This window comes from Canis lupus, chromosome 15, assembly GCF_048164855.1.
Source record: "Canis lupus baileyi chromosome 15, mCanLup2.hap1, whole genome shotgun sequence".
Classification (NCBI taxonomy): Eukaryota; Metazoa; Chordata; class Mammalia; order Carnivora; family Canidae; genus Canis; species Canis lupus.
Window position 1 is genome coordinate 43,142,431 of NC_132852.1, and position 27,723 is coordinate 43,170,153.

General features: G+C 42.9%; 1 protein-coding gene across 4 annotated transcripts in view; it reads right to left on the reverse strand.

Moving 5' to 3' along the window:
* Nucleotides 1-27,723, reverse strand: part of RBM33 (RNA binding motif protein 33) — a 145,245-nt gene that overhangs the window by 38,968 nt on the left and 78,554 nt on the right. For all 4 annotated transcript variants that reach the window (XM_072776844.1, XM_072776841.1, XM_072776840.1 and 1 more), the window contains 5 exons: nucleotides 23,405-23,463; nucleotides 5,059-5,191; nucleotides 4,087-4,430; nucleotides 2,541-2,825; nucleotides 833-1,120 (listed from right to left, as the gene is read on the reverse strand). In XM_072776844.1, coding sequence (XP_072632945.1) covers nucleotides 833-1,120; nucleotides 2,541-2,825; nucleotides 4,087-4,430; nucleotides 5,059-5,191; nucleotides 23,405-23,463 — 1,109 coding nt within the window. The remainder of the gene's footprint in view (nucleotides 1-832; nucleotides 1,121-2,540; nucleotides 2,826-4,086; nucleotides 4,431-5,058; nucleotides 5,192-23,404; nucleotides 23,464-27,723) is intronic.

Sequence of the window (27,723 nt, forward strand, 5' to 3'; positions counted from 1 at the left end):
TAAACGACTGACCCGTGATTTCAACTCAGGTCATGATCTCAGGGTCGTGAGTTAAGAACCCTAAGTGAGGATTGGGGTTCTCTCTCCCTCCTCCTCTGCCCCCGCCCTTCCATGTGTTCCCTCTCTAAAAAACAAATAAATAAATCTTTTTTTTTAAAAAAAGAAAAGATTTGTTAGGAAAATCTGACTCCACCCCCCAATTTCAACAGAAAGATAACAGATTATGAAAACGTGACTTATTCTCTCATGCCTATATTATCTAAGGAAGTTCTTTAAGCTGGTATTCTTTCATTACATTATGTTAATAAATGATACAAACTTACTATACATTCTACATAGTTTTTAAAAATATTGGTGTAACTTCTATTATCCTGATCTTTTCCCATATCCCAGAGCACTGCTAGCAATGGTGGCCCCTCCCAGGGCATGCCTATGAACAGTAGACTCCTATGCATGGTTAAAACCTATGTCTCACAGATACTGCTCAACTGCTGCTGCATCTGTATTTCTAGGGAGCAGCCTTGGATGGAATCCCTATAACACGGAAGCATCAGGCAAACAGATCCAATAATTTGCTATCCCCCTAGAAGATAACAGTTCTACAGCATCAACTACAACTGCACAAATACAGAAACACAATCTAATATCATAAACCCCTGAGGATAAAAGTATGTCTTACATGGACATGGCTGTTAGGTTCAAGAAAGAATCTAGTGGTAAAAAAGTGAAGATTTTATGAAAAACTCAATGGATAAGAGTAAACTAAGAGGTACAAGTTGATTATATGGCTTCCTGTTTGAGATCAAATATTTTTAAATCAAAACGATCTTACCTCTGGTTCTGTTTTTGCTTCCTCTTTGGGTTGAACCACAGGGCTGACTGGCTTGACTTTGGCTTCAGTCTTGCCCTGTGCGCTCCGGGGCCCACCTCCTGGCCTCGTGGGCGGTGACGTGCTGGCGAGAGGCTTTACTGGAGCTGCAGGCGTGGACGAACAGCGGCTGCTACTCATCTCCATGACGTGCGACGGCGCTATTGGCAACTCGCGCAGATTACTGTTTCTTGGAGCAGTTGGCTGCATTTGCTGCATTGGCCGTTTGGTTACATTCTGAGAAGTTGTATTCTATTACAAGAAGACAGAAATTCAAATTACAATGGGATAAATGGGAGAAAGAACGTTGAAAGGCAAATTATTAGATAACAATATTGTTAAAAATCATTTTAATTAAGAAAGGACTTCTCCTCCTGGGGTGGATAACTTTCCTACGGTGAACACTTTTTTCCATGTGTGAATGTTCCTGCTCTATGGGGCAGCACACATTACCATTGAGGATTAGGACTGGCCAAGGTTATCATACTTGCCTATAGACAGGCTCCTCCTGAATGGAAATTATGCCAGGGGGCTGCAGTTGGTGCCTTAGTATGGGGATTGACATTTGTCACAGAAGTGATAGGGCTCACAAAGGCTTACTGGCACTTTTACTGGGCCCCCTAAATTTAAGGTGGAAGAAAATAAGCAATAAGTCAGTATCCTAAGAAAAACTACATCTTCCAAGAGAAACATCTTCAAAACTTTTATTTGAGAGGAAATTCATAGTCATGTTCATCCCTGGGATTCGCAACAGAGACCCAGCACCTAGAGGAGCTTACAGGTAGGAGGAATGGCTGGGAGAGACTGAGCTCTGAGAGCACCAGGTCAATATTTATGGGTGCAAGGCAGGGGGTGCAGTCCACCACTATTCAAAGAAAGTGAAGCCTAAGTTACAATGCACCTATCCGTAAGTCCCTCCTCCATTCTTATATCATGTTAGTCTCAATGTTACTTTAAGAAAGAAAGAGAGGCTGGTATGAGAAAAATTGAAATTAAAAGCAGCTAAGTTATATGCCTGAAGCTCCAGGTCAAAGGGACTCTGTACTAAAGGGAAAACCCAACTAATTCACCTTGGCCAAGCAGAATATCAGCCTCCTTATGGAGTTATTTAATGGACGACAAGGCAACAGTAATGTCTTGTGTTTGTGAAGCAATGCACATTTCCTCGTTTCCTTCGATGCAAGATGAGCCTGTACCCTCACAACTAAACGTACTGTTCATCTCCCACCATTAAATATAGGCTTGCTGAAGGCAGGAAATTGGTCTCCTGTGTTCACTGCTGCATTCCCAGGAACTGGAATGGCTTCTAGCAACAGAGGCTGGTCAATCAATTCTTCCTGAATTCCTTTACTGATTTATTCAGAGCCCAAGGAGATTCAGACAATCCAGCCATCAAACAGGAAGCTACTGGCAAATATTTGCTCAAATAATGTGTCCACAAATAATACCATCTATCGCGGTGAGAATATCTAGATATGTATGTGTAAGATAAAGTAAGAAGGTGTCAATGCAGTGTTTCAGGCACAAATGGGATGTACTAATCTCTGTTGTCAAGAAAATATATTTCCTCACCATTTTTTTAAACATACACACGTTTCAGTACTTCAATCAGGAGTGGAGGGCCTCCCCCACCCCCCACCCACGGAGACATCAAATACCGAGGGACACTCACATGCCTCAGCCCCTGGCGCTGGGGGCACTGCATCCGGCCACTGCTGGGTGGAGGCTGGGCCGCCTGAACATGAGGCCTGAACTGCGGCTGCGACGACATGGGCATGAGTGGTGGGGGCGGCACAGACAGGTGGTGGTGGTGCTGTGGCTGGTGTGGCGGCTGTGGAGGTGGCTGGTGCTGTGGGGGTGGCTGCAGCGGGGGCTGGTGCTGTGGCTGCAGGGGAGGCTGCTGCTGTGGCTGTGGCTGTGGCTGGTGCGGAGGAGGCAGTGGAGGATGCAGGGGCCCCTTCCATGCCAAGGAGAGAGAAACAGTTTGTGAATGTAGGTACTAGTGATGCTCCCATTCAGCCATCCCCTTGAAAGCCAAACACCAGAACCACACAGGGGCACTAGAATTTCACTTTACATTGGTTGACAGAGGTAGTATGATCTTTAATGCAATAAAAAGCCAAAGCTGTTTTCATACACTTTATATTTGCTCTACATCCTCTTAATCCCCAAATTCCAGGAACTTGTTCTAGTAAATGACTAAGGATGCAAACCAACACAATGTCAGGGATGTTGCCTGCATCTTTGGCTGGGATACCGAAGAACTGAAACCAACAAACGTGTCCAAAGAATGGCGGCTGCCATAAAACGTAAAAGTGTGCAGCATTTCTCCCATAATGCGGCGGAAGGTAACTGAGGAACAGGAGATCCTGACCCTGTGTTAACTCGCACAAGAGCAGGGTGCCCAGGGTGCTCAGGGCACAGGAAAGCACAAGGATCCAAATGTTGCCGATGACCACTCCCAGATGATGGGATTTCTTAACTTCCTTTTTAAATACTTACCTACACTTGAATAATTCTGCAACGAAGATATATTTGTCATCATTTTTAAAAAAAGAAAAATGAAGGAACATTTTATCCTACTTTAACACCCAAAATAATAATTTTTCTTTTTTTTAACTTTCAATAGTCTACAGGTTTCTAAATAGTTAATTCAAGTATCCCATCATTCTGTATTTTATAGTAAGCTTACATCTGAGCAGAATCACACAGAGCAAGAACAATCTCATAGACGCTCCAAGTCCCCCCATGAAACACAACCTAAAGCAGAGGGCACTCAAATCTTTCAAATAACAGAGGAATGGCAACACAGTTCTCCCACGCAAAGAACCTATCTGCAGCTACATTTTACAGGAACATAATCCAACAAAAAAACTTCTATTTCCACTGGTAAACCTTTCAGGAATCTTGCAATGATATGCAACGTATTATCAAAACACGTCCTACCTTTATTAGCAGTATCACCTTTAAAAAATCTGAAAATTTTTTTCATTTCCCCAAAAAATGACAATCACTTTTTCCATTTCTTCTTTGAAGGGAGAAAAATAGTATTATCAACAAAGTTGTCTTTAGTAAGTAGTATATTTAAAATTAAACCCTTATTCTTTAATCTCTACAGTTTAGAAGACTCTAAGGGAAAGAAGAAACTTCATCTTATGAAACAAAGAACCAGAGCTCCAGGAGCAACCCTCCTCCATGGAGCCTGCCAAGATACATACCTGCAGGTTAGGCTGTGCATGCGTGGGCAGAAAGGGCTGGCCCGGGCCAGGCAGGAAGGGCTGCCGAGGAGGGATGAAAGGCCGCGTGGCCGCTGAGCCAGGCTGGCTGAAGTGCAGGATCCCCACTGGACCCGGCGGCTGGAGGGTGGGCCTGACGGGCCTCTCCCTGGGGAACACAGGCTGCTGTCCCTGCTGATTAAATGCTGGTCCAGGCTGAGTGAACGGTAAGGGACTAGGAGTGGGCACTGGGTGGGTGCTGCTAAGAAGTGTGGGGGGTGGTGGCGGCGGAGGGGGGCTTCTCTGTTCTAGAAAGAGATGGCTTGGGAACCTCGGTTCACCTGAAACTGAGAGATAGGCCACATGAGCCTCTATTGTACACAACACACCCGTCACACAAGAGCAGTTTTATGTATCATCCTACTGGGAAAACAAGTTACAAGTGGTGGACAGGATGTGAATGTTTGAAAAGAATGCTACATTTTACAACTTATTTCTAGATTGCTTCATTACTCATTTTCTATGGAGACTGCCTCACAAATTGTATGAGATTCTCACATTGCAGGCACCAACAATGTCCAATTTTAGCACTGAAATGAAAGAAGTGCTCCAGTACAAAAATCTGGCACTCTTAACAAAAATCTCCTATTAGAAGCTCAATCCTGTTTAAAACATCAATGTGTCAGGAGCCTGGGTGGCTCAGTGGTTGAGCGTCTGCCTTTAGCTCAGGTCATAATACCCAGGGTCTTGGGATCAGCCCTGCATCAGGCTCCCTGCAGGGAGCCTGCATCTCCTTGTGCTTCTGTCTCTGCTTCTGTCTCATGAATAAATAAAATATTAAAAAATAAAGTAAAATAATAAAATAAATAAAATAAAATAAAATAAAATAAAATAAAATAAAATAAAATAAAAATGAACATCTCTAGGCACATCACCCAATATGACTTTGCTCCATGAGTCTGCAAGGTCCTTTACCTCCTAAAAAGAAAGGGTCTCGCTCCTGTGGCGGGGGTGGGGCTCTCCACTGGTCCTGGAGAGGGAGTCGTGGGGGCTGGCTGAAATTACTGGGGACAGGCCCAGGTGTATGCTGCGGGAACTCTGGAGGGCCCTGCAGAACAACCAGAAAACAGGATGAGAGGCAGAAAAAGTCTGCTTTTTCCAGAAGTGGATACATATATGGTTCCCACCTGAAAACATCAGTAACTGTCTCCCTTGGCCCCTCCCCTCACCAATATAATTAGAGGTTGTTACAAAGTAAGTGATCTTGCCATAATCAAACATCCAAATGCAGCATGGCAACAGTAATTCCATGTTCTCCTATCACTACAGCACAAGATGACATTATTTTTAAGCTTACTGAAATCCATGCACTTACTGACCCTTCTTGCCCATTAATCCAAGAGGCTAAATGTCTACATTCAGTGTCCCTGGCACTGATCTTCTCCAACATGCTATAATTTGCTACCTTTTTAACACAACCATTAGCTTCAGCTATGAAGCTGCTTTATTTCTTAAAGAAGAAAAAGAAATTGAATGTGTACCATAAACATCAGTAAGCTCTGACAAAACAGGACAATGTGAAATGCTTAAGAGACCATACTGCTACAAAAGAAATGTTTTAGTCAGATTTTACTGGATAAGACATTTTGAACTCTTACAGATTAATTCTTCCAATAAAACTCTATTTAGAGACAAAATTAAGTCATTTTTCAGTTGGCCTTTTAAGGATTCATAAAGATCTTTAAACACATTGCATTTGCCTTTTGTTTTTCAGTGAGGCATTTAAAGAAAGCCTCACCATTTTTTTCACTTCTCCAGAAAGAATTAATTATACAGATACCAAAATAACATTCATTTAAAAACATCTTCTTTAAAACTCAGTATTTCTCAACTTTTAAAAAATCACACTTTCTCAATAAACTTGAAATTCTAACTCCTTTTCTGCCACTTTATTACTAATATACTTAGTTACTCTAAATGTGACATCTTACAACACTGAAAATGTTTTTGCAAACTACGTTTACTTTTCTTCTCTTTTTAAAAGCCTGTTCTACCTGTGGCACTGTAACAATGCACAGTAAATGGAATAGCACCCATGAAAACCTCCAGAAAAGCCCACTGGGTGCAGAAGTGGCCCATCAGCAAGCGGACTACTGCTACTGGGAGAGTCCAAGGGAACTGTCCTGGAGAACCTTGAGATCCAAGCCAACTTTTGGGAACACTGGGTCTGGCCTGTCCATGTTCTGAGAATCACAAAACAAGCTTAAAAATCAAGTCATAAAACCTGGGCTAGTGTGGGAGTGACCTGTAAGGAAATCTGTGGATCTGCCTGTGTGCTGGGCATGGGGCTGCAATGGGATAGGCCTGGAGAAGACGACTCAGGAAATGGCCTGGTGAAGTGCTGAGTCTGGAACTACCTGGGTAGGTTACCTGGTTGGATTCAATGCCAATTCTCTTGCTTCTTTGGCTGGTCGTTTTTGGGTTTTTTTTTTTTTTTCTTTTTTAAGATTTTATTTACTTATTCATGAGAGGCAAAGACATAGGCAGAGGGAGAAGCAGGTTTCATGCAAGGAACCTAATATGGGATTTGATCCCGGGACTCCAGAATCACTCCCTGAGCCAAAGGCAGATGCCGAACCGCTGAGCAACCCAGGTGTCCTTCTCTGGCTTGTCTTGCAGCCCATGGGAAACCAGGTCAGGAGGCCAGAGACCTGAGCCAAAGCCCAGGGCAGGGCCTGAACCAAGGCTAAGGTCCAGTTTTTGGCAACCACAGCAGGAGACACCTCTTCTACTTTCCAGAGATGCTTAGCCTCTACATATGTGAGCCAATGCTCCGGATACAATCCCTACTATACGGTGACTAAGGAATGCAGTGATTTGCCCAAGATTTAAATAAACAATGCTGACAAAGCCAACATGAGCCAGTCGAGTATTGATACTGTTTGAGCACCCACTTCAGGAATAAGGACCAGCGGGCACTGTGGCCCCTAGACCCATGAGTCCCTGGGTACAATGGCCACCTTTGTTACCCATGGCTCACATACTACACACCAAGCTCTGTGCAGAGCTCTGACCCCTGGAGTTCATGAATGCGCAGCACAGCAAGAGCAAGAATCCCATTTCACAGCCCAGAAAATGGAAACTCAGGATATTGAATAATTTGCCAATCTACTGAGCCAACCAGGCACCCTGGTTTCAATAATAAAGAAAAAACAAGTTAAAAGCTCCCAAAGGGTTCATTTTATTCATGACATGAAAATGAAGCAGGGAGTTTCAACCCATATGATATAAAATCTTAACAAAATAATAAATTTGGGGATCTTAAAAACCAGATTTTCTCTTGACTTAATTATGAAAACGACAGCCTACAGCCAACTCAGAATTGTGAATTCTGGAAACCATCACGTCATATACAAATTTCTATATTTCCTAACTCATTCTTCCCTGTGGAAAATGCTCACTCTATGCCCCATCTCAGTCAAAATACAAAATCTCTACAGAGAAGGGCTTCTGTAAGTCCTCGGTACAGATGCTCCATTTTCTCCTGTCCTACTTGACTCTCTTGCCAGCTCCCCGTCTTGCCAACTCACAATTTCAGGAGACTTGCCCACACATCCCTCTCGTCTACACACCACTGAGGGCTGCTGGATGAAGCTGGATTTAATTTCAGGTGGCCTATCACATCTGTGTCCCTCGGTGGCTTCTCACCTGTTCCTGCTCAGGTGCTCCTGTGGCCCAGGGTACTCAGCCATCTCTGAGCATCTCCTGGCCCCTCCACCGTCACAACGCTGACCCTCTACTGTTCCTCTCCCACCCAGTGCTTCCCGCTCTGGGCTGCCAGGACTCCTGGTCCTGTCCCCCTGCAGCGCCTTGCATCCCATTGTCCTACCTGCTTTCATTCCCCTCCATCGACACACCACATTCTACCTTGCTGCTCATTTTCACTCTATTATTACATTTGGTCAGATTTTTCATTAAAAAAATAGGGACAGGGTGCTAAATTATAACTGGGGTTCAAAGTATCACACTGCTGATTTGATGACAAACTCTCCCCTGAGTTTGTCAGCTGGAGATTCTAAGCAGAAAAGCACGGACAAGGGGAGACTGTGTCAGAAAGGAGGATGGACAGAATAAAACGTCCCTCCTGAGAGAGAGGGGAGGCTGCTAGGGTTATTTCCACTGAGCCCTTAACCCCTCTTCTGAAAGTGGCAGCACTCAGCGTGAGCTCTTAGGAACCTACAACAGTCTCGTGCATTCCAACAAAAGGGAAAGCAAAATGTCCCAGCCGCTCCACAACATCACTCTCTCCCCCATCCCTGGCAAGCCCCGCTTGCACTCCTTGCCTGGGGAGGGGGGCAGGATCCAGTCTGTGCAGCTTCTCTGTCCATGTCACCCGTGCCTCGGATCGGAGGCACAAGTCAGCTCCAGGGAACTGCCTCTGGACCTGGCACTCCTCCATGGGGCTGCACGGAGGCCAGGACCAGTAGTGGCTGTCACCTCCCGTCCCTACTCCACTTCCAAGTACAAGAAGTGAGAAGCTTTGGAAAGAGGCTCCTGACTTTTCTGTAGTGACTAAAAACCACAGCTTTCTGCACGATTTGGTATGTGAAGGCCCGATGCTTCCTGCCAGCTTTCTTACCAGGCTCCCACCACACGGGGCTTACACACGGGGCTTATGAGAACTGGAGAATACTCGGTTTTCTTCTGAAATCTGTCACAAGCAATCCATGCAACGAGTGCATTTTACTGCCCCCGACCCTCCCCTGCCATTGAAGCCCCAGCAGGCTGGTCACGGGGCTGCTACAACAGGGCTCTTTGCAGCCTTCGTGTTCTCTTTCCATTACAGAGTTAATTTCAAGTCCTCCCAAAGATAGGTTTTCTCATTATAGATAAGGCAAAATGTAACTGGAAAAGTAGACCAGCTTCCCTTCCATTATGAGTAGAAGGTCTGCTAAAGTTTGATTTTGACTTTGCCATAGGTCGAGATCAGGGGAAGTATTCTCAACCCCCTTCACCCATTTCTAGAAAGAAGCAGTTGCTGAATTACAAGAACGAACTCAAAGAAAAACTGATGTGGTTAGTTTTCAATAAAAATTCCACGCTGCCAGAGAACTAGGTACATTCCTGGGAGATTATTTTAAATATTCATAACTTCTAAAGACAGTTTTTGTATTAAACTGAAAATATACTGGGATCATAAATTCCCTTTAGAATTCTAGTATTGTGATTTTCATCTCTTCCCAGACCTTCTCTCCTTTTACTAATTATCTACATGCGGTCTAACTGCATATAGACATAAGCACTCAAATGTTAGCAACATGGAACAAAAGCCCCCTAATCCTTTCTTCATCAGTCATATTTTGCCGGAACTTTAGTCTTCCAGCTGGTCCTCTCTCCGAAAGGCACTGGCTAGGCAAAGGCTGAGCGAGCGAGCGAGCGGAAGGCAGTGCCAGCCCTCCCTTCACCTAGCACAGCCCCAAGCACGTGACCGACCCCTCTGGGCCTCCATGTTCTCATCTGTAAAAGGTAGGGATACTGACGGTACCTGTTTCTCATGGGAGAAGATGAAAGAACACATTCAAAATACTTACAACAGTACCTGGCAAATAACAAAAGTTCACAGTGTTTGCCATTAGTGTCATTTGTACATGACATTTTTTGTAGACAGCATTCCATACTGTAAACCTAACACAGAGCTACTGACAAGTGACATGTCTCCTTGTACACTGCAAGACGGATCAGTACAGACCCCCTTCCTGCATTCTCACTCCTGAGTCACAGAAGGAGGCCTTCACAGATGAGGCATCCAAACATCTTGCAATTCCACCCCTTGTTGCAAATCCACTCCCACTCCTCTCTCCCCTTCAACTGACAGGTCCGTGAGGGGTGACACCATGGTCTGTTTTATTCACCAATATATTTTCATGCTCTTCACAGGGCGTGATATGCAGATATTTACAAATATTTAATAAATGAATAAACTGCTTATTTCTAATAGCAAGGAAATCCCAACCCCATATTCCAATATAAATACTATGCTGAGCTAAACCCTGGCTGCCCACAAAGCACAGACAGTAGATGGCTAAGTGCTCTAGGAAGGATGTTAAGGGAGGCTGGAATGGACCATCCTGGACACTGGGCAATAAGGACTGCAGGTTCTTGGGCTGCGCAGACTCAGAACATAGTGCACCAGAACCAAAGAGAAGCCAACATCAACAGAATCTAGTTACCTGACTTAACTCTAGGATAGAAATCATTTTAACTTGCACTGTCATGATGTAAAATAATTAGAGGGAAAGTGATATGAATACGGACTCTTCTCCACCCTGCAACCATCCCCCTAATTTTAGAGAATAGAAAATGAAGAATGAGGGGCACCTGGGTGCCTCAGTAGTTGAGCATCTGCCTTCGGCTCAGGCTGTAATCCCAGGGTCCTGGGATCAAGTCCCACATCGGACTCCCCCAAAGGAGCCTGCTTCTTCCTCTGCCTCTCTAATAAATAAATAAATCTTAAAAGAAAGGGGGGAAAAAAAGAAAAAAGAAATGAAGAATGAAAATTAGATAGATGATCTGTAGGATACCTTTCCAACACTGCTAATAAGGAGCACAGCCCAGGCCAGTTTTCTTCTGGGCTGTAGACTGAACTTAACAATCGTACAACTATAAGATGCAGGACACTCAGAAACCAGAGAAGAACCAAAGTAAAATGGGGACACACACACACACACACACACACACACACACACACACACGCTCATTTTACTCAAATGGTAGAATTCAGCAATAATCGTGCACCACACATATGATAACACAGCATTTTCACAGGGTCAATCCTAAAAGTAAATTCGATCAAGTTAGAACTATACTCCTTAAGCCAGAAAATGCTCAAGAAAAAGTAAAACATGGTAGGAGCAAGTCTGCATAATGGCAAACTTGATCATACTATCCTAACAGCATGATAAATATAGATTAAATACATAAAATACAAAGTCATTTATAAAATATAAACAGCATAAGCCAAAAAAGTATATAATATAAAAACAAATGTCATTTTTTAGAACTGAGGCAAATCTGGATATACCTTATCCCAATCTGTGCAAGTTCAAAGATAAGAAAAGGTAATTATCTCATTAATGTTGTAGGACTGTGGATGCTCATGAAATGTAAATCCATATTTATGTTGCTTTTTGGCTATAAATAAAAATTAGCCACTTTCCTACCCAATGAGGACACAGACCCCTGATGCTCACTGCGTCTGTGCCCACATCTTCCTGCAACCAGGCTACATTTCCTAGCTGGTCCTGCAAGGCAATGTTGCTGGCCGAGTGACCACAGTTCAGCCAACAGCACATAAGCAGAAGTGATGCTGGCCAATCCCAGACCTGGCCAGCTACAAACTCCCAGGAGTGACCCTCACCCTTTCCCCACCAGACAAGTAAGCACAGAGGTCTGTGGGGCCCAGAGGGCAAAATGAGTGAGAAGTACAACTCTGCGGCACTGAGCCACTGAGGGCTCAAGGCTTCTGTCAGTCCCTCTACTCCAGCTGGTCCTCCTGTGCTAGACACTCTGGGGCCATGGCCAGTTCCCCTTTACGTGCAAGTGCCGCATGCCCCAGCTGTTGCCAATGCTGCTCCTCCAAGGCCTGCCTGACCTGGTGCCTCGCCCACTGCCTTGGGGTGGACAACTCTGAGGAAGGGCATATATTCCACAGAGCCCGCACCCCACCCCTACCCCCTGAGAATCAGGTCAGGGCCAGAGACTTTGACCTGAAACTACATCATAGCCCAGTTCCACCCTCTTCCCATCTTGCATCCCCAGCACCTTTCCCTAATCCTGTGCCCCCAAATACCCATCTTGGGCTCTGCTCCTGCTGACCCAAAGCTGCAGCCCACCCTACTGCTGCTGCTAGCTAACTCTGCAGGGGGTTCCTCTGCTATCTCCTTCAATCCTTAGAACGCCCTATGAGGTAGGAATTTTCTGCTCACAGAATCTTCTGAGCATTTAAATATCTCACACCGATTACTGGGCTAGAGTGTGGCAGAGCCTGGACTTGCTCCCGGGCCAGCTATCTCCATGGCACACACACTCACCCACTGTGCTTGTTATGAGCACTTATTCCATGTTCTGTCTCACTGTTTCATTATCACATATGTACATGTTAATTCTGTGACAGTATGTGAATACTGCAGAGTCAAGAATATCAATAAATACTAAATCAAGTCTATGGTCAGACAGCCATGAAAATTCCACGACTGGCCTGAATAGCAAGAGAAATTAGCAGTTCTTATCTGATCAACCTATGAGAAACTGATAAAGGAGGCAGAACCAGAGATGTTATCTATAATTTAAAAGAAAGGGGCTGACTCAAGTTGAGTCAACAAGGAAATTTCTGGCTTTGGTAGTTTGTCCAATAGAATTAAAAATGGAAAAAAAGGGGCTTTGTTGGTGTTAACCTTGAAACCACAGGCTGACACCAGTCAAGTGGAGGGCAGCAAGCAGCAGGTAGGACACCGGCCCAACAACGCTGGCACTGGGGAAGAGAGTTTTACTGGTACCTGCATCAAATTCACCAGAAAGAAGCCCATTTCCAAGATGCCCAATGCCTGCATAAGGGCCAGGGAGTAGGAATATTAAAGAGTGGGGGGCAGACAACACAAGATATTATTCAGAAAAAGTCAATGGGTGATACACAAAATGAAGTAGAGTAGCAAAGGTTACTTCTCTGGAGATATCAGACCACAGTGGACACGGGAGAAACGACCTGGGGAAGACACACGCAGGCCCCTTGTTGCCTCCATCTGCCTCAGTGGATAACAGAACCTGAGAATTTGAACACTTAATGAATTTTAAAACTTTTAAGCTTTAAGATCCTAAGAGCTTCTTATTGACTATCATCAGTACTGCCTTTTGAAATAGAAATTTACTAACCAGGAGGCACCATGAAGTTCACAGTGCCCGTTTCCTCACTGGTCTCTATTTCATTTTGAACACACACATCATTTTCTTTTTCTGTATTTACATAAATTCAGTTTTGGCTGTTAGGTCTTAGTTACGTGGAAAAGACTGCTAACTGCTTACCCTGTATAAATTCTCACTTCTTCCCAAGTAACACAAGGGCAGCACAAGAAGGCCCTGTGCCCGGGTTCTGCTCACAAGATGCAGATGGCATTGTGGGCTGGAGGCTCTAGGGAGGCTCCTAAGGGCTGCCTCAGCTCGCATGCACCTTTTGTCCCCAACCTTCCTCCTCTTTTGGCCTGGAATTTGGGTAGAAAAGTATATGGGTGCCTGTCACATCACAGAACTGCTATCCCAAGACAGATCTTTCTTGTTTTTAGGAAAAAATAAGACACTTGGTGCAGGTCACTTTTAACTGGGTTTTCTGTCACAAGCAGGCTGATTTACAGCCTGAGCAAAACAAGCACAACTCTGTATCTTTCACAAACATGGTGTCAAGAAAGAGGCAGAACTTTTCCTTTAAGGGATGAAGAAATTCAGGTTTAGAGTTAAAAGTGGATCAGTCCAAGTTACACTGTCCACACATGACTCAGGACACAGACATCCGTTTTTTGGATTCTTGCTTTATGAAGTGTTCTTTCTGCTGTCACACCTTGCTTCTGCTATGACCAATATGTCTTCAAGTAATGCTGAATAAGCCATGGTTCCAGTCTGCCACTAAGCACCGCGGAGTCTCTCCCAACGTGAGGATACGTTTAAGAACTTCTATCATTTCACGGGTATAAAAGATAATAAATTATCAATTCCCTCTACCAAATGCAGAATTATTTTAAGACTGTTAGCGAGCTGTGAATACTCACTTAACAGAACTTTCGGTACTTATTCTTCTGCATTTTGAAAGAAAAGGCTACCTTAATCCTTTTGATTAATTGCTCTATTTTGCTTTTCTTTATAACCCTTTAAGAGTCTAAGGTAAAAACTTATCATTCTTTCATATAATTCTTACACAAACTGTACTCTTACTTGTTCTGCATCTCTTGTTAATTACATGATATTATCTGCATTAATCCTACTCAGGAAGAAATGACAACTTCAACCACAAAAAAAAAAAAAAAAAAAAAAGATGAGCATACTGCATAAATTGCTTAGCCCAAAGTTAATCGTATAATGCGGAGAATAAAGAGGCTCTAACAGCTACTGTAGGATTTATCAGCTTCCCTAACAGGGTCACTTGGTATATTTTAATAAGACTAATTAAATACCTTAACAATGTCACTGAAACTTCATGAATCTTTCAATGAATTACAACCTCCCTTTACAGCATGTTTTCATTTACTAATCTCACTTAAAATGCAAAGAACTATATAAGAGACCAACAGACACAAACGCCTCTCAGTTAATTCTGATTAAATGTGGGTTAAATGCGAAGAATAAAGACCACTAGTGACCCATGACATAATTAAAATTATACCCTTCTATCACAGCATTAATCCTCTTATTTCAGTATTTTCATAGATCTTTTTTCTTTCAGATTATGCCTTAATACCTACATTTATTCCCTAAAAGGTACTTCTGTATTGAGAGATGCTTTCTAAACATTTTGATGAAGCACATACTCTGGTGCTTAGCCCGTGGAGGGTACAGAGCGGGGGGCAGACCCCACATGGACTTAAATATTAGGAAGATTATATAATTGGCTCAAGGAGTGAAACCAGAGCGTATAGTACACATTATAACATCTTTAACTCAGTACAAAACACTGCTTTTCTTGAACATACTAAACACTATCTTCATAAAATGAAAAGCCCTTGATCCCTGCACCTCACCCCTCCCATTCCCCTCCCCAAACAATCCCAGCCACGCACAGTCTGGCCTTCCCAGAGCAAGCCCGTGTATGTGAGCACTCAGTGACAGCTGCAATCTTCAGTACTGTTAGAATGCACTTGCCAGTTTTACTGATGTGCGTGTTAATATTTTGAGAGAAGGAGAGGGACACCAAGACTAAGCGCCCCAGACTGCCCTTGCTGCAACCCCACCTCCAGCACCCAGTCACGTGAACCTGAGCCACTGAATCTTTCCAAGACTCAGTTTCCCCATCTGTAAACTGAAGAAACTGTGACCTTCACATGGCTGTTGATCACAAGCTCTGAACAAACTCTGGGACACAGTGAGCACTCAGTAATTATTTCATTTCACAATGATCTTCAAAAGCACATGTATCTCCTCACTCAAAAAGGACAAGATTCAAAGCAGTGCAGCAGCAGCTCTACTCGAGAGCACAGTCTGTTTAAAAATTCTCATCTGTGAATATAACCACTGCATGACCCACAATCTCCATTCCCAGCTATTCACTGACAACCACATTCACACAGAAAATGATGCACACTTTTATTTATAAGAGCCAAAGAAGAAATAGTCCAAACATCCAAATGGTGAATGGATAAACAGACTATGGTACATCCATACGATAGAGTAATAACTTACCAACTAAAAGAGGAAAAACCTGTACAGGTCCAACAAATGGATGAAAGGCTCTCGGGAGCATTGTGCCAAGGGAAAGAAGCCAGACCCAAACCAAACATGCCAGAGGAGTCCACTCAGGACTTGATCACCACTACCAAGGGATGGGGTGGGGAGAAGAGTGCCCATAGAAGGGCAGCCCGAGGAAGCCCCTTGGGAGACAGGACTGTTCACAACATTGCAATTGTGTTGATTATACAACTATGCGCCCTTGTATAGTTTCACAGGCTTACACATCACAAGGACTAAACTGTAAAAAGATTTTTTAAGTTTCTAATCTTTTGGGAGAAGTGCTTTCCTGTCCTTTATAAAAAAAATAGGGCCTCTTTCAAAATTTATCTTAAAAATTCATTTTAACAGAAATATACAGGTCTTCAGAGACTCCAAAGAAAATAAGTATGTAAGATAAAAACTGGTGTGCTTTGCAGGACACATCAGTAAAAACAGTCCATAAAGATTTTCTTGGCATATACAGGAGGTTCTGAGAGTTTGAAAATCTGTATTATCGTCAACACTGCATTGGCTGGATTATTACATTACAGAGGGGCAAACTGCACTCAAGAGTTTTAGTCACTATTTAGGAAAAGATGCATGAAAGGTTTTCATTTCAACATAACAGTTTCACTGAGCCAAAGACTCAACATGACAGTTTAGCACACATTTTTAGAAGGTACCTTTTATAATGTGGCCTACTGGCTCACTTACTATACAAGAAACCTACTTCATATGATTTCATAAGTACTCCCAGGGCTCAGAGTTATCTGTGTGGGTGCCCACCATCCACAGCTGGTAGCTGATCTCTACCCAGCACACACAATGTATGCTGGCAGGACGGCAAGTCAAGTCAACAGGGTGCTGAATCTCATAACCACCATACTTAATAGCTGTTACCATAGTGTTTAGCTGTTCCTGTTACTGCTGCAGATGGGAATTCACTGATATGATTAAATTTGATGGTATGATAATATATGGTAATCATGATTAATCAGAAACCCACTGGCAAATGGAGGATGTTGGGCATTATGTCACCTGCATTTTAAACTGCATTCTCTCCCTGCAAGCCTGACAATGTTTGACAGCTGGAAGGCTCTCATCCCACACTCGCCTGCTACTACTCATAGATCTGATAAGAGAAAATGCCCATCATTCCTTCCCGATCCTAAGTGCTAATAATTACAAGGCATTGCAGCAAGTTGTAAAAACAGAGGTTCAAAAGAAAGACTGGAATAAAGTCTAGATTCACATCTGCAAGAGCTCTAATCAGAAAGAAATGGAATTTCAGGCAGCAGTCTCATCAAACATGATTTGCATGAAATGCCATATAAAACACATCCAGGATGTGTCAATCACCACCACCTGATACCATGTACCCGTTCCATGGGAAAAGAATTGACTCAGACCTACCTGTGAGGTACTGTAACTACACAGTACACACAAATGGAAATTTTATTGGGTCAACCTAAATAATAAGGTAATTGCTAAGAAGATTAAACTTCTTAGTAGTCTTTTTAAATGTAATTTTTACTTTTAATTTCAACAAAAATCACTGAAAAATTACTCAGCAGCCAAAGTACTTGGCACTTAACTGGCTACCCTGAAATACCAGCATTTATCCAATACACCAATTCAAAATCAATGACTGAGCACGTTTTAAAGTACCCTACACGTCAAGAATCTTTACAACATGAGTTACTTAGGATTTACCCATATGCTTAAAAACAGCAATTGCACTGACACCTGAAACAAATTAGTTTAACAAAATCTCAAAGCAACACTTTAAAAATATTAACCAACATTTCAGTGTTACTTTAAGTGAACAAACTTTAAAAAAAAAAAAAAAAACTAACACCTCTTTGAGGATAAATACATAACTGGAAAATATAGTTACAGATAAAGACAAGACTTCAAACTTTACATCAGTGACAAAAACATCAGGGACAGCTTTTGTGGGGAAAAAGGGAAAGCTATCAGACAACATGTAAAACAAAGAGTATTTGGAAATGAAAACAGAATTCAGACAGACACAAAGACAGCAAGTCACTTGCAGAAAGGTAAAGGAGCCTCCCAAGCCCACTCCCCCACAAAAACAAAACAACAAAGAAAACCACAACTGTTCTGTGAACTACATCCAAAGGTCTCAACAGGAGTGGAAATGCTTCATGAGATCATGAGAGATGGCAGGCCGTAGATGGTGAGACTGGACGGAGCACACAGGGAGGGCACCTGTAACTTCCTGAGCCCATCGGCTCCCACGGGGTTCACTGTTCAGAGAGCAGAGCCATAGTTTACATTTGGCAGAGTAGAATTGCAATATAAAAAGGAGTATGAAAAGAATTCATTCTCTGGTAACACTGTCAATTGAAATCTATTTATATTTCGAAGAAAGGTTCATAACGCTGATTTGAAAAAAATAAAACAGCCTGGGAATTAAAGTTTGTGACCAGAAATGTTTTAAAGTGCATCACTAAGAGCTGTATCCTTAGCAAAAATGAAATATGTGGATCTAATCCTCAGATGCAAACCTAAATTACAGAGCACTTCAATGAATTCCAGAAGTGAGGGAGCCAGAAAGGCAGGGGGACTGCCCACCCAGACACAGAGGCTGACAGAGGCACAGAAGCTGCAGCCCGATGCCAAGAGCTAAAGCAGTATCTTCCAACATCAAACATAAGGATGCTTTTCTTATGATATTCATTACTTTGACATTCAAATATTTGTTTTAAAACCTGTTTATTCAATTCTCTCCGTAAAATTTGCCAACAGAAAATAAAAATATTATTTTGCTTACTTTATCACACACGGCATAGAATACCATATTTTGGCCTAAGATTTGAATTTTAAAAAACAATCTTAATAGGGGCACCTGGGTGGCTCAGAGGTTGAGCGTCTGCTTTCAGCTCAAGTCATGATCCAGGGTTCTGGGATCGAGTCCCTCATTGGGCTCCCCACAGGGAGCCTGCTTCTCCCTCTGCCTGTCTCTGCCTCTGTGTGTCTCTCATGAATAAATAAAATCTTTAAAAAAAAATCTTAAATAATTCTATGAAAAACAGATTTAGTATTAGATTGCCTAGAGTCCTCTGATTTTTAATTAAAAACTTGGGAGGCATTACCATCTAATATTAGTTCTAAAATAAGAACTTCTCAAATTTTCATAAAATTGTCAAACAAAATGGACTTTTCAGAATGTAAAACTGGGGGAAGAACAGGAATACTGTAGCAATAATACCAACTGGATACAAATTCCTTTGAAATTTGGAAATCGAGTGGTACTTATTCTGCCTTTTTACTCTTCAGTCAGATGAGTAGAACTGAATTCTTGTACAGTTAAGTGAGTGTGATATAATTCTCCAGAGCAAATTCACATATGGACCATTGAAAACAACAAGCAAAAAACTAAATTATATACCCTTTCCTCCACAGTACTCATTTATATAGGATTCATCATGGAGTCTGAATCAGGAGACTTGTAGGCACACAGATGTGAATTACAGAAACCTAGTGAGCAAAGTGAAGTTCCCTGCAATCTTATCTTTCCCCAACCTAATAAGCTGCTTTACGAAGTCCCCGTTCCTAGGATAGGTGGTGGTCTTGCTGATGGCTTCACAAGCTCACTCATGTTTTAGAAAGACCTGACCCATGTGTGCAGATGAATTTCCGTACAGAGTCCTACTCATCCTGTGCCCAGTAGAGCTGGCCCAGCCCTGGGCCTTGTGCACAGCAAGTGCAGATAAACAGTGGCTGAATAAATGACAGCAAATTAACACAGTGATCTTGCTACAAGATTACAGTGGCCTTCACTGTGCTCAACAGATCAGTGTAAATCACATCTGTCCGTGCACCAAGAAGTCTACCGATTCCAAGAGGCTCCATGATAATTCTGAAGTCAGGCTTCCTAACGTGAACATTTTATTAGTTGAAGGGCAGGGGTGGCGGGGGTGGGGATCATCTTACAAAGCAAAATTCAGTTTAGCAAAAGTAACAGACTGTCCCCGGGGCAAACTGCCATCAGTAAGAAATCTCTAAGAGGTTCTGTTGAAATACAGCAATACTGCCCACACTATTTTTAAAATTTTACACTGGTCAAAACTGGCTTTGCTGAAATATGCTGGTCTGTTTTATGGTCTGGGACTAGCATTAGGCAGAAGCACTGGCATGAAAGAGTAACACACATTCACAAAACTGTATTTATACCGACACCAAGTTTAATCTAGTAGAAAAGGGGAAAAAAGCAATTTTATTCAAAAAAGATCTGGTATATGTAAAATAACAGGAAGTGGCCCACAGTTGGCCTCCCTTAACAATATTTTATTTTATTTATTCATGAGAGACACAGAGCGAGAGAGAGAGAGGCAGAGACACAGGCAGAGGGAGAAGCAGGCTCCATGCAGGGAGCCCGACGTGGGACTCCATCCTAAATCTCCAGGATCACGCCCTGGGCTGCAGGCAGCGCTAAACCGCTGCACCACCAGGGCTGCCCCCTTAACAATATTTTAATGGACTTTTTAAAATATACTACCTCTTGTATGTTTTTTAAAATATGTATTTTTAAGCCATCTCTACATGCAGTGTGAGGCTCCAACTCACAACCCTTACATCAAGAGTCACACACTCCACCAACAGCCAGCCAGGCACCCCACCTCTTGTGCATTTGTAAAAAATAGATTCCACATCTAATTACCTGCTCTAAGGAAGATCAATTACAGAAATAGGTAGAGTACTGCACTTTCAAGACCACACGTACTCTATAACTTCAGCTAAGATCTGGTATTTGGGGCTTACGGAAAGGTACAACACACGTTAACCACCGATAAAGTGAGCTGAAGAGTCTCTCTTCATCTCTGAAGATGTCTATTGCATCACACACATAACTACTGTGTAGCCCAACGATTTCCTGTCACCCCTACATACCACCCATCTCAAAAACTATAACAAAACATCACACCTTGCAGAAAGTTTTCCAAAAGCAGCTCAACAGTATTTATTGTCCCCAGAGTACTGTATAACTTAAAAATAAGTCTAATTTTGGGCAGCCCGGGTGGCTCAGCGGTTTAGTGCTGCCTTCAGCCCAGGGTGTGATCCTGGAGACCCGGGATCGAGTCTCACATGAGGCTCCCTGCATGGAGCCTGCTACTCCCTCTGCCTCTCTCTAACTCATGAATAAATAAATAAAATTTTTAAAAATAAAAAAATAAAAAAGTCCAATTTCATGGCACCTGACAGGCTCTGTGACTCCTACTCTCAGGGCTCAGGGCTGTAGGTTCAAGCCCCACATTCTGTGTAGAGATCACATAAACAGAAAATCTTTTTTAAAAAAGTAAGTTCAATTTCTCAAAAAAATATTCTTTGATAGGCCCCTGAGTAGCTGAGTGGGTTATGCATCCGACTCTGGATTTTGGCAGAGGTCATGCAATTAAGCCCTGTGTTGGGCTCTGCACTCAGTGGCGAGTGTGCTTCTCTCTCCCCCACTCTCTTCCTTTGCCCCTCCCCTCACTCATGCTCTCTCTCAAATAAATAAACCTTTATTTAGAAAAGAAATTTCCTCTTATTATCTTCTTATCCTCCAGTACTATGTAGTTTGCCTCTTCTAGGATCAGATACAATTATATTTGCAGAATGGAAAAATAAAAGATGAAAACTGCTAACAATCTAATTTTATATTAATAAACACATTTTTATAAAAATATCAAGTACATACAACATTGGTTTATGTTTTTCTTAAACTACAGTTGGTTTGAGGGCACCTGTGTGGCTTAGTGATTGAGCGTCTGCCTTTGGCTCAGGTCGTGATCCCGGGATCCTGGGATCAAGTCCCACATCGGGCTCCCCACAGGGAGCCTGCTTCTCCCTCTGCCTGTGTCTCTGCCTCTCTCTGTGTCTCTCATGAATAAATAAAATCTTAAAAAAAAAAAAAAAGCTACAGTTGGTTATCACATCAAGTTTTATCTCTATAATGCAAACAAAACACAAAAACAAGTTCTAATATTGATTATAACATAGTTGCTCACATTTCTGAAAAACAGCAAAAAGTATTTAAAATATTACTGCCTTAAACTACCTCACCAAAAGAAATGTATCTAACAACTAAAATCATATGTGCTTATCACTGGGTTATGCAATTAATAAATCTTGGTGGGACGCCTGGGTGGCTCAGCAGTTGAGCCTGAGCCTTCGGCTCAGGGTGTGATCCCAGAGTGCTGGGATCAAGTCCCACGTCAGGCTCTCTGCATGGAGCCTGCTTTTCCCAATGCCTGTGTCTCTGCATCTCTCTCCGTCTCTCTCATGAATAAATATTAAATTCTTTTAAAAAAATAAAAATAAAAAAATAAACCTCAGCTATTAGGGCAAGTGCTTTGAATAGAGAACTGTACTCAAATACTACCTAATTTTTAAAAAGCATTTTCAGAATTTCATGTTATTTAAAAGAAAAATTAGTTAATATAAGGAATAAAACAATTAAGAATGAGTTTCAGAAACCATTAATTCATAAAGAACTACAAATCAAAGATGTTTATAAAAAAATACTCTGAACTTTAAATCCAATATTGATTTTTTAATATCATTTGACTATACCTAGAGCCTTCATTAAAATCCTTTTGTTAAATATCTTATATAAATATACGATCTACTTAAATGTCAAAGCTAGAGTCAAATATGTTTTTTAGATATTTCCTGAAATCAGATTATTCAGTCCCAACAACAGTCCCAACTGTTATCTGTTTCACATACAAATGATACTAAAATTTTATGGTCTGGTCCATTTTTTTCAACACCGTAAAAAGAGTATGTCCTCAATGATTTAATGAAACCAAGAACTAATGACAAATCTAACCCAAACCTCAAAACAAAATTTATTTAAACAGATACAACTACTTAATGGACATTTTTCTTCTAGTTAAATTTTTTTTTTAAGTGTGTTAAAGAAATGGATAAAGCGGGATGCCTCGGTGACTCAGCGGTTGAGCGTCTGCCTTTGGCTCGGGGCATGATCCCGGAATCCTGGGATCAAGTCCCACATTGGACTCCTTGCTGAGAGTCTGCTTCTCCCTCTGCCTGTGTCTCTGCCTCTCTCTGTGTGTCTCTCAGGAATAAATAAAATCTTAAAAAAAAAAAAAAAATGAAAGAAATGGATGTTAGGTAAAATACAGCAAAGTGTGGAGGGAAGAGAATGAATGCTTTCTTTTAAAGATATTTTAAAGAGAAAACTTTCATTTTAAGCTATAAAACCAAGAGCTCATTGAGATTTTTGAGGTTTGGGGGGGTTTCCTTTAAACAAAGCAGAGCTCTCACTATTTATTTTTAAGATTTATCTGAGAGAGTGAGCACACATGAGCAAGCTGGGGGGATAGGGGGTCAGAGGGAGAGAGAATCCTAAGGCAGACTCCCCACTGAGCATAGAGCCTTACGTGGGGCTCCATCCCAGGACTCTGAGATCATGAAGAGCAGATGCTTAACCAACTGAGCCATCCAGGGCCCCGAGAGATCATTATCATTCCCTAAAATTTCACACACATACCTACATGTACACAAATTCACACACACGGTAACAAAGAAAGGCCCTTTCTCACTTGATGTATGGCAATAATGAAATCAAAATTCATACTCTTTAAGATGAAAGGCATTGTACGATGATCCTGATTCAACAATTTTACAGTTAAACGAAATTAATTCCATTCCCAAAATTCCACTGACCTTAAGCTTTTAACATTTTCCACTGCAAAAATTATTGTCAATATTTACACATCTTTAAACTTCTATTTAGTTGGAACTACTTATATTTACTGTATTTGTATTTCTTAGTAAATGCATGTACATCCCTGTCAGGACAAATAGAGAAGCTGCTACTCACTGGGAATCTCTGGGGTCCCACAGCAGGCCTGGGCTGGCTCGGGACCGGCAGCAAGGGCACTACAAGAAAAACAGCTTCCATTACAAACAGTTTACTGCAAAATATATGTAATATATTCAGTTTACACTCAATACTTTACAACCTCACATAAGAGAAGGGGAGAGCAGAACCTTTGTCAGCACACAACAGCAAGTGCAGAAGCTGAAATTTCAGCAGGGAAATTTCTATTTAGAACTAAAATGTTTTGCAACAGAAGGGCTTACTCCTCCTAAAATAAAAAAGTTTAGGGTTTTACATCCATATTCCAGTTATCCAGAATATCTAATCCAGTTCCGTTTTCTGACTCCAAATACAAACCTAAATCTAAACCCTCTAGAATCATGAGGGAGGTAGACAAGGAACAATACATGTACCCATGGTACTGTTACAAAGAACCATCTACTAACAATCCACTATGACAAGATTTCCAGTTTGGTTTGGGTGGTTGTTTTTAAACAAGCAGAATTCCGATCTACCAAAAGAACACAAAATCTTATAATTTTAAAACAAACATTTTACAGCTGGGAAGAAGCCACATGTTAGTTTTATACCCTGGGACTAAATCAGGTATCTTTAAGCCATTTACAACACATGTAACATATTGATCTTGATTTTGGAGGGGGGAAAAACAAAAGCACTCCCCCACCTGACTGGGGTGTCCTGTATTTTTCATTAAAATGTGCCACCAGATGCAAGTAGTAAGCCCTCAGGTTGTTAGGTGTTATGGGCTGAAATGTGGTCCCCTCTCAAATGTGTACGCTTAAGTCTCAACCCCTAGTACCTCATAATAGGACTATATTTGGGCTCAGGACCTTGGAAGAGTTGATCACAGTAAAATGGGGTCACATGGGTGGGCCCTGATCCAGTATGACTGGTGTCCTTTTAAGAGATTAGGACACAGACATAGAGAATAACCAACCAAGTGAGGATACAGAGAAAATACATAATAATAATGCTATCACGTACCATATGTTTAATTTAAGAAATGTCTGGTAAATGAGAAATACAAAAACGATACAAGTTGAAGGTCAAAATTACTTTAAAAACAGAATGCTAATACAAATTTTCTTTAATACTGGTACTCTATACATCAGACCTTATAGTGAGGGTCAGACTTCCAAAGGTCCAATTTAAAGAGATAGTGTGAAAAAAATGAAAAATAAAGTGACAGTGTGTATAGTCACAATGGCTCAGACACAAACTGGCTAAAAGAAATTTATGATAAAATATACAATGGCAGAAGTCGGAGCCAGAGAGCGAGAGAGCACACCAGCATGCACACCAGCCTAATCCACTGAGCCAATTTCAAAATGAGAAGAGGTTAATTTGAGAGACTTCACAAAGAACGGGATCCAGCCTCCAATTCTGTAAGCCTCCTAAAAGGCACTGGGGGGTGGGGCGCTCATCAATTTATCTGAAGCAAAATATTAAAGGGTCTCTGATAAAGTGTGTGTGTGTATGGTATTTATCTCTGATACTACTTTTTTAAAAATTTTATTCATTTATTCATGAGAGACACAGAGAGAGAGAGACAGGCAGAGACACAGGCAGAGGGAGAAGCAGGCTCCATGCAGGGAGCCCCACGCGGGACTTGATCCCGGGTCTCCAGGATCACGCCCTGGGCTCAAGGCTGCGATAAACCGCTGAGCCACCCGGCTTCACGTGGAAAAATCATTTAGCTGGTTCTAAGAGTATAAAAACTATGGTCAGAAAGCTGATCTCATTATTTACTGAATGATGAGCTTTGAGGTAGAAAGACTACATTCTGTCAGGTTGCCGACTCCTTGGCGTGGCACACCATTTTCATGTCCGGAAGACATCCTGGGGTTTCCTCAGAGCTTTCTCACTCCATACTTCTAATACTATTTGTTTTTATTAAGCCAAAGAAAATCTGTGCACCTTACCAACTGTCAGTTTTCCATTCAATGTTTATAAGGATATACACAATAACAGACACTGATTGCAGTAAAATTATTCTGACAAATTACTCAGACTGCAGTTGCCTGTCTTAGGAATCACTGTGGAAAGGGCTGGGTTGTCCTCCCTGCTCACACGTGTGTGATGGTCTGTTCATCCCACAGTGGCTGCAGGAGACACAGTCACAGGGACAACAGCAGTTATATGCAGCAGCCGTACAGCTTGCCTTGGGAGCACAGAGCCCTGGCAGAGGGTGATTCCAAGAGATTCCAGTATAAGATGGGGCCAGGTGGGGGCTCAGTCAGGGGGTTAAGGACCCACTCTACCTCTACTTCCCAGATGTGTAAAACAGCAGCAGTCTCCCATAGCAGCACACACCCCATGCCCAAGGTCAGCCTGCCACTGTCACCATCACAGACGTGGCTCCAAGGCCACAGCATGATTTCATTATGCTTCCGGGCCACTGGCCTCCTCCCACACTTCAAGTTCGATCTCGGACTTCTCCTCAACTTCTGCAACTTTAGGATTCCAAGTTCAGTGTTAGCAGAGTCCAGCATCAGCCACCCCCTTCTTGCTCAAAGGGAAACCCGAACGCTCCCCAAGATGGAGCTGCTTTCCACCCTCAGCCTTCTTCTGCTGGCTCTGCAGGTAGGGAGGGGTCCTTCCTGGCTGTCAGTGCTGTTTCAGACCTCAGCTTTGGCTCTCACATCATCAAATGTGTCATGCCTACCCTCTGCTTCTGTCTGCTGGACCAACCGTGGCTCTCAAGTCCCAGAGTTCGGCTCCTGTCTCATCATGGTCTCTAGCTGTCTTAGTCTTGGCAGAAACAATGCTTCCTGTCCCCAGCCTCTTGGGCCCCTGACTACTGTCCTCCATCCCTCTGCAGCCGCATCCAAGACCCAGTCATCATCAATGACCCACCTCTCTGCAATCTCTATGCAGCCCCATTCTTACCACTACCTTCAACCTCACCACCTCACTCTCTCCCAGACAGTGACTGCACCTTCTTTTCACCCATACAAACAATGCCACCCTCTACTGCCTGGTCAACACCTGGACTCTGGCAAACCCAACACTGTGTCCGTGCCACACAACCAAGCTGCGGTCTGACGCTAAGGTCACCACCACAATGCTCAAGTGAGTTTCAACACTGCCCACCATCCCCCGCCAGCACATCCACTCCTCTACTCCCCTAGGGGAAGACTCCATGCCTTCTCTCCCCTCCTAAAATTTCCCCTCCACTTCCCAGCTCTTATCTCCTTTCAACCTACACCAGGAGAGAGCAACAAGACCCCTCCACTCCACTGTCCTCCCCCACTGCCATGCCTACAGCCAGGCCAATGGGTGCTGGGTCCCAGTGAGGACAAGTTCCCCCTTGCCTGCATCCATTTCTTTCCTTCTCAACTAGATGCTGGTTTTCCCATCTGAAAATAAGAAACCTTCTCTCAAGCCCATTTCCTCCTACCAATTACCATCCAACTTCTCTGTTTTAGCAAAACATCTTCAGAGACGGTCAGTGCAATGCTGCAATGCCCTCCCACTTCCATGCCCCTAAACTCTGTCCGGTCTGCCTGAGGCAGGCATCTTCACCGTGATACCACAACCACCCTGTCAAAATCCCCAAGACCCCTGCAAGTCCACTCCACAGCCCTGTCAGCAGAGGCCACATTCCTCTGCTGCTTGTCCCCCACAACTCTTTCAGCTTCCTCCTTCCTACGCCCTGCAGGGTCCCTGCCTGTCCTGTCGGGGAGCCGCAGGTTCCAAGCCACACTTCAACATCCTTCCCCTGGGCTTTTCACTGGGTGCAGGCTCTAGACTTGCCTATGTGCTAACCACCCAACTCTTACTAATTGTATAGTGGACACCTCCACCCACAGATCTAGTTAACATCTAAAATGTAGCACATCCAGAACACAACTTCAGGCCTTCCCCCCTCAGAACCTTCTCTCCCTCATCACAAGTGGTGGCAAGTCCATCCTTCAAGACCCCCTTGGCATCATTTTTGCCTCCTCCCTTCCACACACCCATCAGGTCCAGTCCATTCTCAAATCCTGCTGGCTCTGTTCTTAACTGTATCCAGCATCTGACCGCTTTCCACCATCACTGCCATCACCCCAATCTGAGCCACCACCATGTATTACCCGCATTAGTGTAGTCTTCCCCCTGCCAAACACCGGCTTCCACCCTTACCACCATACAGCCCACTCCCAACAGGGGAGCAAAATGACCCTTTCAAGAGAGAAACTAAATCAGGTCACTCCCCTGCTCTCCAGTCACAGCCCATTGTGCTCAGAGTAAAAGCCACAGCTCTTAGACTGGTTTGAGGTCTCATGTGACTCAGGTCCCACAGTTCTTCTCTGCTT